The sequence below is a fragment of the Sander vitreus genome, chromosome 8 (assembly GCF_031162955.1).
Source record: "Sander vitreus isolate 19-12246 chromosome 8, sanVit1, whole genome shotgun sequence".
Lineage (NCBI taxonomy): Eukaryota > Metazoa > Chordata > Actinopteri > Perciformes > Percidae > Sander > Sander vitreus.
Window position 1 is genome coordinate 29119012 of NC_135862.1, and position 13249 is coordinate 29132260.

At 42.3% G+C, this 13249-nt stretch overlaps 1 protein-coding gene across 1 annotated transcript in view; it reads left to right on the forward strand.

Moving 5' to 3' along the window:
- The first annotated feature begins 5399 nt into the window (after positions 1–5399).
- The window catches only part of slc7a5 (solute carrier family 7 member 5), a 33862-nt gene continuing 26012 nt past the window's right edge, over positions 5400–13249 (forward strand). Inside the window, exons 1-2 of the mRNA XM_078257758.1 lie at positions 5400–6202; positions 8769–8894. Of these exons, the coding sequence (XP_078113884.1) occupies positions 5611–6202; positions 8769–8894 (718 nt within the window). The 5' untranslated portion in view covers positions 5400–5610. The remainder of the gene's footprint in view (positions 6203–8768; positions 8895–13249) is intronic.

Genomic DNA, 13249 nt, shown 5'->3' on the forward strand with positions numbered 1-13249 from the left:
GTAGATGCTATAATAGTATTCTTAAACAGTGTTGGGAGTAACACGTTACAAAAGTAACGCAATTACAGTAATGTATTCCTTTTTGCTGTAACGCAGTAATATAACGCATTACTAATTACATGTTGGTAATATTATACTCATTACAATCTCAGTAACGCAAGTTACAACGCATTTTAACGCAACATTTAATGGTGTATTGTTTTTTTTTAAGAATTCACCAGCACCGCGACACACAAAAAAAATAAAAAAGAGTTATTTCCTGTTGCTGTATTCGATGGTTGAGATGACTGCAGAGACAGATACATTTGCGAGATGGACGGTGGGTCTTTAATGGAATATTTGCAACGACAACGTAACGCAGACCTTGCGGCTCACGGCCTCGATATTTCCTGACGTTTCCCTCCCCACCGTCACACTTTGGGTCCCGCTTTCGCGCGCTCACTGGGGACTGACGATTGCATGTCACCACCATTGCTGCATTGTATTGTTGTTGTTTATGTTCTGTTTTCTGTATCCTCTACATCATAGGCGTAAATCCCAGGGGGACATCCAAGGGTTGTCCCCCCCCCTAGAAATATCATTAAAAACAATGCTGTGTATTGTAAATAACATAATGATGTATACTTAAAATATCTTTTTTAAGTAGTAAAACAATACAAACCCCCAAAAAATTCTTTTTAAGTTTAGAAACATTTTGAGTCCTCCCCTCCCTTGCCTCACAGTGGTTTGGTCCACTGCCACACAACAAATCCAGCGGACCACGGAAGAGATTGAGAGAACGTACTGGTAGTTGGATTCGCTACAGTAACTAATGTTAGTTGTGGAATGTAGTTAGCTTGTTGGATAGAAATGCACCTACTACAATTAACGTTAACACGGCGATGAACGTTATGTGTGTGAACTGATATTAGGGTTAATATTGAAGCTCTACATTGTGTTTTTTCTCAATATGACGTTAAGTGGCTGATCAATTGGTTTGCTGCAGTTAAATATATCCTCTGTCCCAGATGAAACCTAATACTTATGTGGTGGACGCAAGATCATTTTATAATTATAATATGACAGCGTGGTGAACCTATGAATCTAACTCATATTTAGACATCTGATGTTAAAGATTTGTGTTGTTGTTGCCCAGATAAAATGACAGAGAAAAGAAAAACAGACATAAGATCCTTTTTCAGTACACCAAAACGCCAAACAAGTACAATAAGTCCTCGTATCAAGACAATTTGGTAACATCTTTATAAGAATGGGTGCTTATGGAAATACTAACATCACAATATCACAAGCAAAGGAGACAGAAAGAACTGAGGAACAGGGAGACCAGGGATAGTTTAGGTGTAAAGTCTCAGGTAAGTGTGTTGAGCTTAGTTCATATTTTTGGAGGTGTGTGGCTGTCATGGTTAGCAGATGAGCTTTACCAGTGGCTCACTAATTTACATTATGATCAGCTAATTTAACAAGTGTTATTAAAAAAAAGAGTCTTTATAGAAGTCTTGCTATTTGGTTGGATGAGCTAGTTACTACAAGTATGGAACACATATTTTTTTCCCTGAATGATATTGCTAGCACCAGCACAGGGGACAGGAGCACCGTTTTTAGTTCAGATCTCAGTGAATGCATAAAGCCATACCAACCACATCCCCAGTGTATTGATAAACAGATACTTGCAAACAAATCCTTAGCATTTCAAAATAAATGGTACCAAGACTTTCCATGGCTACATTACAGCCCATCAGCCAAAAGGGTCTTGTGTTTTTACTGCAGCAAAGGTATGTTAAACCAGTCCTCTCTAGGTCATAGACCTGATCGTGCTTTCATCAGTACAGGCTTTAGAAAATGGAAAAAAGCCGTTGGAAAATTTAGAGCACAACAGAACTCCCAAGCCCATCGACATTATGTGACTGTGAGTGCACATCAGTCAAACCCAGTCAGTGCCCAGTTATCAAGTGCCTGGGGGAAACAGCAGGAGGTGGCAAGGCATTGATTGAGGAAAATTGTAAGCTCGGTACAGCATGTTGCAAGGCAGGGACAATCTTTAAGAGGCCACACTGAAGAAAGTGGTAATCTGAATCAGCTCCTGAAACTTAGGGCAGAAGAGGATGATCCCGTTTTATTGAAATGGTTAACAGATCGCACCACTGCATACGCAAGCCCTAAATCACAAAATGAAATCCTGAGCATTATGGCCAATACGATAATCAGAGGCACTGCCGGTGACATAAGGTCTCCAGCCCTTGTTCAGTTTTCTGTGATAGTGGATGGTAGGCTACGCAGGATATTTCTGGTGTTGACCATGAAAGTGTCTGTTTGCGCTATAGTGGACCATGACCTTGTCCCACATGAGAAGTTCATTGGGTTGTAAAGTGTATCAGAGACAACAGGCCAGAGCCTGCCAAGATGGTAACTGATGTGCTGTTGAGGCTTAATCAAGAGTTATGATGGTGCCTCAAACATGGCAGGAAAGTACAGCGGTGCACAGGCAATAGTGAGGGAGCAGCAGCTATTAGCCCTCTATGTGCATGTGCATGTGGTGCACACTGTGTCAATCTAATCACACAGGCTGGCTGCTCAGCTTCCCCAATGATCCGGGACTGCCTTTCTTGGGTCCACCAGGCGTCCTTTTTGGCCAGTCAGGGGAATTTAAGAGAATGTTTGAAAACATAGTTACCTCTGCAAATGTACCCATCACCCCACTGAAACCCCTATGTCCAACCAGATGGACTGTGCGCAATTCTGCTGTAAAAGATGTGCTAGGGCAGTTTGAGCGGGTACTTGGCAGCCTAGAGGAGATAGGCAAAAAGTACATCCAGAACAACTTCAACTGCCAGTGGCTTATGTGAGCACTTCAGCAAAGGTAAGACTGTGTTGGGCCTCACACTTGCTTCTGCTGTTGTTGGAGAGCCTGAGTGCCTCAACGTTTCACTGCAGATGAAGATCCAGACTGCAGTCGATTATGTCCGATCCTCTCTTCAGGGAAAGAGAAATGACAAGACCTATCTTGAACTGTATGAGAAAGCTACAGCATTGGCTAATGCCATTGAATCAGTTGACTATTGAGACAACACATTCAAGGTGTTTTGCTGGCAAATCAGTGAATCATCATTACAGGGCAGAGTTCGTCAAAGTATTGGATTGTGTGGAGGTTCAGTTTGGTGATCGTTTCAACCAGGACAGTCTAAAGACTCAAAACTTGCAAAACTTAGAGGGTGTCCTTCTGACCGGGGTGTTAAGTGATACAATAAATGAGTACCCTGAGTTGCATAGAGGTTCTCTCTCAGTACAGTTGCCCCTCTTTTGCCAGAAATACCCCTGTAGCAGCAGTGTGGAGGCAGCAGAGGCCCTAAGGGGAATGCCAGTGGAGGTGCGGGGGTTGTTTGATCAAGTTAAGGTCCTCATCAGATATTTGATGGTGGTGCCAGTGTCCTCATGTGAAGCTGAGAGGAGCTTCAGTGCATTGCAGAGACTGAAGACATGGCTAAGGGCAACAATGGTCCAAGACAGACTTAACAGTCTGTTAGTCTGCCATGTGCACAAAAAAAGGCTGGAAAGCCTTAACATAAACAACATAGAGTTTGTGGGGCCCAGTGATACCAGGAAAAATACTTTTGGTACTTTTGTTTAGTGCCTATGTCATCTTGTAAGTGTGCTTTAGTTTTTAAGTTACAGCTATTTGTGTCCGGGTTGGTTCAGTGGGTAAAGCAGGCGCATATATACTGAGAGGCTCATGCCTCAATGCAGAGGTCCAGGGTTCAAGTCTGACTTGTGACAATTTCCTGCATGTGTTCCCTCTTTCTCACCTAGCTGTCCTATCCATTAAAGGCAGAAAAGCCCAAAAACAAATCTTAAAGAAAAAGGTTACAGCTATTTGGTACTTTTGTTAAGTGCCTGTCCCATCATGTAAGTTTGCTTTAAATTAAAGCTATTTTTATTTCTACTTCTAGAGCAGTGACTATAGCCTAATACATTTATTTGTTACAAAAGCATTGCATTTCTTTTATATGGGGACAGTTTTTCAAAATAAGTCTTGTCATCTAGTCAACTGAAAAATAAATGGTTTTAAAGAAGAATAAATAAATGGTTTTAAAGAAGAATATTTTTGGTCAATTTAGTCAGCTTTTTCATAGTATTAAGGCTTTCCTCTGTGTACACATGTCCTCTACAAGTATAATTGTGGCTGTATTATTTGTGTCCCCTTCAAAAACTGCTCTTCAGAAATGTTATGTTTATTGTCCCCTGGGGGGGACTTTTAGATGAGATTTACGCCAATGCTCTACGTCTTCAATGTTGTTGGTTGTTTGGTGTGGTTTTTACTGTTGTCTGTGCTTAAAGTGCCCATATTATGAAAAAAAACCCACTTTTTCTGGGATTTGGGGTGTTCTTTTGTGTCTCTGGTGCTTCCACAAGCATACAAACTTTGAAAAAAATCCATCCATGCTGTTTTGAGTGAGATACAGTTTCTGAGTGTGTCCTGCCTTCAGTCTCCGGGTGAGCTGTTCAAAATCGGCACGGCTTGTGACGTCACAAGCCGAAACGAGCTGGCTAACCGTTAGCTCGTAACGTTAGCATGCTAACGCTAATGCTAACGCTAGCATGGTACCTCGTTCGCAATAGCAAAGCACTGCTACAACACACACAAGTTTACCATAATCTACAAAAGAACTACTTACATGTGCGCCCTCATTTAGAAGTCTCCCAGCTAATCCTGCCTTGTAACTGACCGAAGTTGGAGAACTGTCTATGGAGCTAGCTAGCTGACATGATCTACATCTGAGCTACTGCATATGTGCGAGTGCAATCAAAGATAGTACAGAAGAAGAAAAGAGGTCTCACTCTGTAGCTAAAACAGAGACCAGCTGAAAAGAGGATCTGCAGCAGTGAGAGAGAGCAGTGCAGTACAACAAAAATATGGTGTTTTTTGAAAATTAAACCATGTAAACCTATTCTGTTACAACCTTAAAATACAATTATGAACCTGAAAATGAGCATAATATGGGCGCTTTAATGTTCAATGTGGCTCTCTTGAGTGCAAAACAAATTCTCCTCGGGGCAATAAAGGTTTCATTCATTCAATTCTTGGGGCCCATGTCAACTCTATTTTTTAGTCTCTCTCTGAAATTACAACACCATGAAACCAGTTCAACTGGTTTGGGGAGTACTTCTTGCTACTGTGCTGTATTGATGGTACTTCATTGTTTTATGCAGAGAGAATGCCATAGACTCGCCCAGGGTCCATTATGTGGAGTGGAATGAAGTGTAGCCTACTGTAGAGAGGAGTGGTACCTCCTTCCGCCGCTAGGGGGCGGAAAAGGACAAAAGTGATCCAGGCCTAGCCTAGTGGTGAGGAGACGCCGAACCAAAGCAGGGGCTGGCCTTTACGGAGGAGGGACATCATACCAATTTCAAGAGTTTCTTTGAACGCGGATGGAGTAGAGATACGAGAAAACACGCTGCTCTGACACAATTCAACAGACACGCCGCAGACTCCTCGTGGTTGAGCCCGGACCGACAGAGAGAAGAAGAAGAGACGGCGACAGAATAAGAGCCGGCAAAGCGGGAAGCTTTTTGTCCCAGAGTGAGTAAAAAGAAAAAAAGGAAACTCAGACAACGATGTCAGGGTTGAAAAAGAGAAACTCAAATTCCTCGGCAGATAGGGATGAGGAGGACAAGCAGGTAAAGGAAAGGATGCTGTCCGGCGTGGAGAAGGTGGATTCTAATCTGGGTGGAGCACCGGGGAGCGACCCTGACAGCCCTAACAACAACGCCGCCAGAGGAGACGAAGGGGGAGAAGGGGTCGCCCTGAAGAGGACCATCACCCTGTTGAACGGCGTGGCCATCATCGTGGGCACCATCATAGGCTCGGGCATCTTCGTCACACCTACCGGCGTGGTAAAAGAGGCCGGCTCGGTGGGTCTGTCTCTGGTAATATGGACGGTATGCGGGGTGTTCTCCACGGTGGGAGCCCTCTGCTACGCGGAGCTGGGGACCACCATCAGTAAGTCCGGCGGGGACTATGCCTACATCCTGGAGGTGTACGGCTCCCTGCCGGCTTTCCTCAAACTCTGGATCGAGTTGCTCATCATCCGTCCGTCCTCCCAGTACATCGTCGCCTACGTTTTCGCCACCTACGTTCTCAAGCCAGTGTTCCCTGAGTGTCCGGTGCCGGAGAACGGGGCCAAGGTAGTGGCCTGCCTCTGCATCCGTGAGTACCAAAGCCGAGCCGAGCCATGTTGCCTGCTGATGCAACTTTAGACATTGTTGTGTTGTTGTTGTGTTGTTGTGCCAGCAGTACAATATGGATTAAGTTACACTTCCTGGTATTTGTACGGACAGACCTACTGACTCAACTCACAGTTTACATGAGCAGCATCGGTGCGAAATCTGGCCCACATGAGATGCAATTGAAAGACAGACACACACACACACACACACACACACACACACACACACACAAATGTATGTCTATCCACACGCGCAGCCTCAAACAATGGTGAAAAATGCGACGTTATTACATCAGCTCCGGTGATGATAAAGGATGCTCGCGCGCATCATTAGCAACTTGTCTCATAAAGTGACACCCATTAGAAGCAATTTACGGCAATTAACGTTACTTATATTTATTACTTTATACGTGTTCTCGTTTACTTATTCATATTTAGTGATACGTTTTATTTTCCGCGTGGTTTTCTCCTTTTTATAATAATGATTCTGTCTGTGACTTTCAAAACTGAGAAACGACGATGTTAAGAGGTTAATCTCTCTTAAGACCATCTTTAAGCCGAGAGGCGTAACTATGCTAACGTTAATATTTTGAAAACTTTTCTGGATTTGACAGAATTAAAAAGGCCACAAATGTGAAATGTATTAAAATATATCGTTGATAAACTTAATTAAAGTGAATTCGGTGGGCCTACACAGCACATCTGTTTGATGTAATAGGTGACATAAACCCTGTATCCATTCATTGTTATTATTTTATTGTGTGTAGTTTGAGTTCCTATTACCTGAGACCACACACAGTAGGCTACTTAATTTTCTTATTGCATCTTTCTCTGCTCTACATTTGAGGATAACTTGGGATATTTACAAAAACCAAAAAAAGAAGAAAAAAAAACATTAATTATAATGTGTAAGATACCAAAACATGTATAAGAATTCAACCAGGCTAAATGTGATGAGCAAACCTATTTAAACATATATTTATTTTCAATCAAAGCAGTCAGCTAAACCTCAATTATAATGCTGTATTTAGGGTCAGCACATTTTTAGCCTGTAGACAATAGCTTCACAGTTCAGCGTTGGCTAAAAGAAAATGCTGGTAAATTTCATTGCAACTTGTTTTCTATGGAGTCTTAACAAGATTAACTCTGGATTATTTGCTGCTTTAACTTGTTTGCACCAGTCTCGGGTTGTACATGTTTTCTTTGACAGCCGCACACAAGTATCCCCCCACCCTTTCATCTCACACACTGCATATCTATCTGAATATATGGTTACACAGACATTGTGTGTACATGTATATTAATACGTTTGTGTGTGTGTGAGTGTATGTGGTGCCAGCTAACCCTAGAACCTAATCTTCAGATTGACTGAAGGCCAAATCCTGACTGAGACCACATGACAAAGCCGTAGACTGAGAGGCTCAGTTGTGTGTGTGTGTGTGTGTGTGTGTGTTTCACGAGGATTGCTCGCTTCGGTGTGCATGCCTGCCATGTAGGTAGTAGTGAGGTGGTCAGGGTCACTGTGTGGCTGAGAACCAACCAACCACACACATTCATCTACAGCTCTGTAGTTCTATTTTAGTGAGAGGTATAGTTCCATTTGACCGGTTTCTGTGGGAATATTTGTAGTTGAAATCCGTGTGTTTCCATGTGTTTGCTTGCACACATGCGTACGTTTGTGTATACATGTATAAATCTATGGTTGCACACATACTGTATATGCCCAAGTTAGCCAGTTGTGTGTGTGTGTGTGTGTATGCTTGTGTGAATTTGGATGCCTGTGTGTGTGTGCGTGTGTGCGTGTGTGTGTGTAAGGAAGTGTGTGTCCATCCTTGTACTGTACTCATGCTCCCTCCCTCTTTGCCTTGGTCTCTTTAACAAAGAGCCTCATTGTGCTCTGTCTCGTTTTCTGGTGTGGCCCCGACCTGATTTAGGAGCTTTGAGGGGACCCGCTTCTTTAATTAATCACTTTTAATGGCGTCCTTGGTTAGGGGGTGCTTGTGTGTGTGTGTGAAGGGACCTGCTTCTTTAGTTAATCACTTATTGTGTGTGTGTGTGTGTGTGTGTGTATGTGTGTGTGGTGGAGGCGCAGGAGGTGGTTACCATCACTGTACATGTGTGGGCAAAAAAAGAGGGGTATAGTGGAAAGCATTTTATTCCACCAAGAATCTCTGTGAATTCTTCTCTATCTCCCAGCATGCTTTGAGAGCTGCAAATACACACATACGCATGCACACTCACACACGCCTACATTACCTCAAATTTGAGGGAATGATTAAAGAGGGTTCAGGGGAAAATTGTTAAAAGCTTTTTTAACATCAAAAACACCTGCAGAAATAATTATTTGTGTGGCCCATAAGAAATCCTTTATTGCACACATTATCCAGCAGACTGAGCAAAGATGCCATGGTGGGATTCGGTGCATACACTTTGAGTCAAATAGTGTAAGGGGCCCTTTAATTCATGGTAGAGGCGAGAGAAACTAAGGATACCCCCACTTACAACCTGTCTCTCTCCTCTTCTCTGTTTTTGTCCCTCTCTCTGCAGTCTTGTTGACCTTTGTGAACTGCTACAGTGTGAAGGCGGCCACCAGAGTGCAGGACTTCTTTGCAGCGGCCAAGCTCCTGGCACTTGGAATGGTCATCATCATCGGCTTTGTCAAGATTGGCCAAGGTACTTCACACAAGCTCATATACACCTCCATATACATAAACACACACACATTCACAAGGTTCCATCCAAGGGTCATGAATGTCTTTTAATGCTCCCTTGCTTCACCACTAGTGACAAATAAGCAACCTATAAGATTTGTGCATCAGCCCTACAATAAAAAAAAAAAACAATCATGTTGAATTCAATATTATCGCTTTTCAGCAGATTCACATTGTGATGATATGGACTCAACATTTACACATTTCTGTTGTCCAATTTAATTATTTTAAATAAGTTGTAATTAAAAAAAATGTCATTGATCTGTATTAATATGCTGTTTGATATCCGTATACTGGCAACATTATTAATGAATCAGTCAACAATCAGCATGTTATCATTAAAAAAGCATGCCAGGTCTTACAGCCAAGTACTCACTCTTAGGGGTTAATCGTCTTTGCAAATGTTTGTTGTTTGTGTAAGCACATACCAAATGACAGTTGTCTTAAAGTACTGATAGCACACACTCAATAGATAAGGAGTTTATGCAGCATATCATTATGGAGCATACAATCTTTAACTGTGTAGTCTGTGCCACATGACTTGAAACAGGAAGTGGTTTATTTGACTTGTAATGGTCAATTGTTTTTCTATAAAGTCTTCCCTGCTGTGTGTGCTTCTCCTCCTAAGACAGACAGACAGTGTCCATGCTCTTATTGGGAATCCAAAACTAAAGTTAGTTTTATTAAAAGAGGCTGTTGAATTTTTAGTTTTGGCAATGTGTTTCTGTGAAGCTAATTTCACCCTGCCAACAATAATCTCATATGCAAAACACCATTGCTTCAAAGTCAATATTTTGAAAATCCTATCATTTTATATCATTTTTTTTTTTTTCATTTTCTTTAGCTAAGGATATTTTGTAAATCTCAACCAGGCCAGTTCGATGGGAGCAGTGAATCTGTGGAAGTGGAGTAACTGGTGTTTAGCTTCCTGGAGCCGGGCCGACCCCTCATTAAGGCCACAGGATTTTGTGAAGTGTAGCCAAAGATGGCAGGACAGCACAGAGACCAGACAATGGCTCTTAAGCAGAACACCGCTCCTTTCATTGGAAATCTACTTATTAGATGCAAAATGTCTGAGTCACACAAACACTCAGTCTGTTTGAAGCAAACAAGGACTTGTGTCCATTCACTATAGGTCAACAGAACATTACATGTTTTCTTACGAAGATATATATATATATACACACACACACTCTTTATGACAAACAGGCAGCAAGTGAGTTCAGGAAATCAAACTGCTATGTAGAGGAAGGCAGTGCAACTCTCCTTATCATTTCATTGGGTTCATGTCATAGTCTCGCTTTGCCAGACCTTCCTCCACAGCGCTGAGAAGGAGGGTCTGGCTAGTCCACACAGCATTTCGGGATGAGAGAAAAACGTGCCCTGGTTTATTGGCATTTCTTTAAACCAATCAAAATTGTCATGGGCGGCGCTAAGCGCTGGACGGAGCCACAGTGGCGCTGCGAAACAGCCTTGGGAAGGAACTTGTTTTGGTGTGTACGTTCAAAAGTTGTCTAAGTCATGCAACAGAAATCCAGCTGAAAAGAAGGACACCCGGCGGAATTTCCGGCAGAAGTGGAACCTCGTCGATATGGACTAATGTCATAGAAACTAGACTACTGTTGTTTTTTAGTCTTAAATATTGAAGACAACGTAATACTCAATCCGCTTCCTTTCCAGTGTACCAGGTACTGCTATGGCTGGCTCTCTTTCTGTCTGCAGCGAAGTTGTGGGTTGCTGTCCTCCTCTGAGAGAACCACAGGGGCAGATAGGAAACAGGGGTACAGGGAAACCCAATAAATGGGGAGTCAGTAAGCATGTGTGTTGAATGTGAATGAGTCAGTGTGAGCTGCAGACCAAGTCTTGCAGATTGAATATAATCACAAAGCAAATAGTGTTATAGATTAGGAGCGGGAAGCTGACAAAAGTCCCCGGTTTTGTCAGATTTGTACTCTGTTGCAAAGAAAGATTAGCCTGGCTCTGCCCTCCTACGTACTTCCGCTCAGTTTTCATTTTCCTTCAGTACTCAGTCTGGGTTTGTGGTATATTCTTGGGTTTTCTCTGGCCAAATATTTGTAGGTCCAATCAGTGAACAGAGGGAGTGGCTGAGAACGATGACGTTGAGGACGTGCGCTAGAAAGATGCGAGCGAAGCCATTCGGTCCGTTGTGGCAACGCTGCCGAATATCCAGAAGTTAAAGCCCGAGCAATAACAATATTTGCTGAGTTTTTTGTTGGTGGCCATGATGTTGTGGCTCTCCTCCCCACGGGGGTTCGGGAAAAGTTAGATTTTCCAGCTCGCTCCGTTAGTGGTGAAGGAGTTGGCTAAGGCTAGCGATGCTAATGCTAAATGCAAGCCGATAGTTGTTGTCGGTCTACCCTCTTGTTATACATACGTCACGACCAAACGTTAAGCGATTGGTTATGGCAGATCCAGAGTGGCTCTGGGCAGATCCAATAGTTTTAAACTTCAACAGAGTAGCCGCCTTCAAGGAAGTTAACACTTGTCAATGGAGAGTGGCCAGACTCTCTGTACAAATGAAATGTACGAGAGTCTGGTAGGACCGGGCTAAAGAAAGATGCCTTTTGAGAAAAAAAAAGTGAAATGTCACTGAGTTTAAACAGAAGTGGAGTTGAGACTGAGGGGGGATTGTGGAGCTCAGCTGTGAGTTTCCTCTGTCTAGAACACTGAGCTAACCTATGACCTCTTGGCCTTTGTTCTCACACCTGACATGAACCACAGCCAAGCTGTAGATTCAGCTTTGACTCAAACTGCAACACCAAAGCTACAGTTTAAAGGTTAAAGCATCCGAGAAAACCTACAAAATTTTCTAAAACTGGAAAGAAAAAAACGTATTACAGTGCTAAATACAATATAGAAGTCTTTTTAGCAATGATTTGTACGTGATTTATTACGTAAGAGTTAATACAATCATGTTTTTTATTTCAGCTTACTCTGTTTTGATGTTATTATACCCATTTCTTATTCAGAACTTTAACTACTGCATGTTCATTGAGAAGTAGGTTAGCTTTTCGCAGCATAAAAGGTTTTCTTAGATTTTCTTTTTTTTTTTTTTTAGAAGTCTTAGATTTGCCTTCCTGAAACCAAATATTTTTGATTCTTGATTAAAATGCCCAATCCAAGTTTGATCCTACATTACACACACACACGCACACGCACAGGCACACGCACAAGCATAGTGGGTTATTTGTGCACAGGTCACAGGTCACAGGTTTCAGACCAGCTGACTAGTGGGCAAAGAGGACCTCAACACTGACTGGAATTGTTCAGAAGGGAACCAGAAAGAGATGGAGGAGGTTAGAGAGAGGGAAGGAGAGAGAGAGAGAGAGAGAGAGAGAGAGAGAGAGAGCGAGGAAGAGGTATGTGGTAGCTAGTTGTTCACTGGCAGAGACCAGTAGCAGAGGGCCCAGGCCCCACAGATCAAACATATACCTGCTGCAACATATGTATGGAGGAGCATTGTCCTGTCAAATAAATAAAAAATGGTAAAAATTATTTATTTTCTTAATTATTATTTTTTTTTGTAGCGATTCAGACAAGTGAGCTAGTTGTAGTTGTTAGTCTGAAGTTTGTGTACGCTTTACGAAAACGTTTCCATGCCATATGCTTGACCTCACACTAGCAGACAGATGAAGAGTCCGGGAACTTTAGAAGTTACCATGGTCTGAATGATAGTACACAAATGATAGTAAACCAGCTCTAAGTGGTTACATATTCTGTAGTCTCGCATTGCCAGGCATATCTCCACAGCACTGTGGAGTAAGGCCGGCTACACACTGGATGCGTGGCGTGAGCGTGGCGTTTCTGTTGCTTGTCAGTTGCATGGCGGCTGCGTGGCGTTTTCTATGTCTTTACACACCAGAAACACGTCTGACGTGGTGCTGCTGCTGCTAGCCTTGCCTGTACACATGTACACTGAAAAAAAAGTCTTTGGAATTTACTTGATTTTAATGTGTACATCGGTCCCACATGATCAGAATGTGGCTAACTGACATACTTTTTTTTTCTCTCTCTCTATTACTTAGTTCTTGTCAAACCAACATATTTGATTCACATTAGACTGTTAATTAAAATTGTGTTAATTTAACATATTATTTTTCCGTTACAGTAATATGAATTTATTGTGTAATGTTAAGTAATTTCATCATGTCCAGGATACCTGATTTTAGACTGTTTAACTGCAAATTGATTTCTTAAAGCTAGTATTATGTAACTTTAAGGCCAATTCCTCATGTTCCTAGTACCCGAGTGGGGTCTCTAAATCTAACGTGATTTGTTAAAGTTAACTCTATCCAA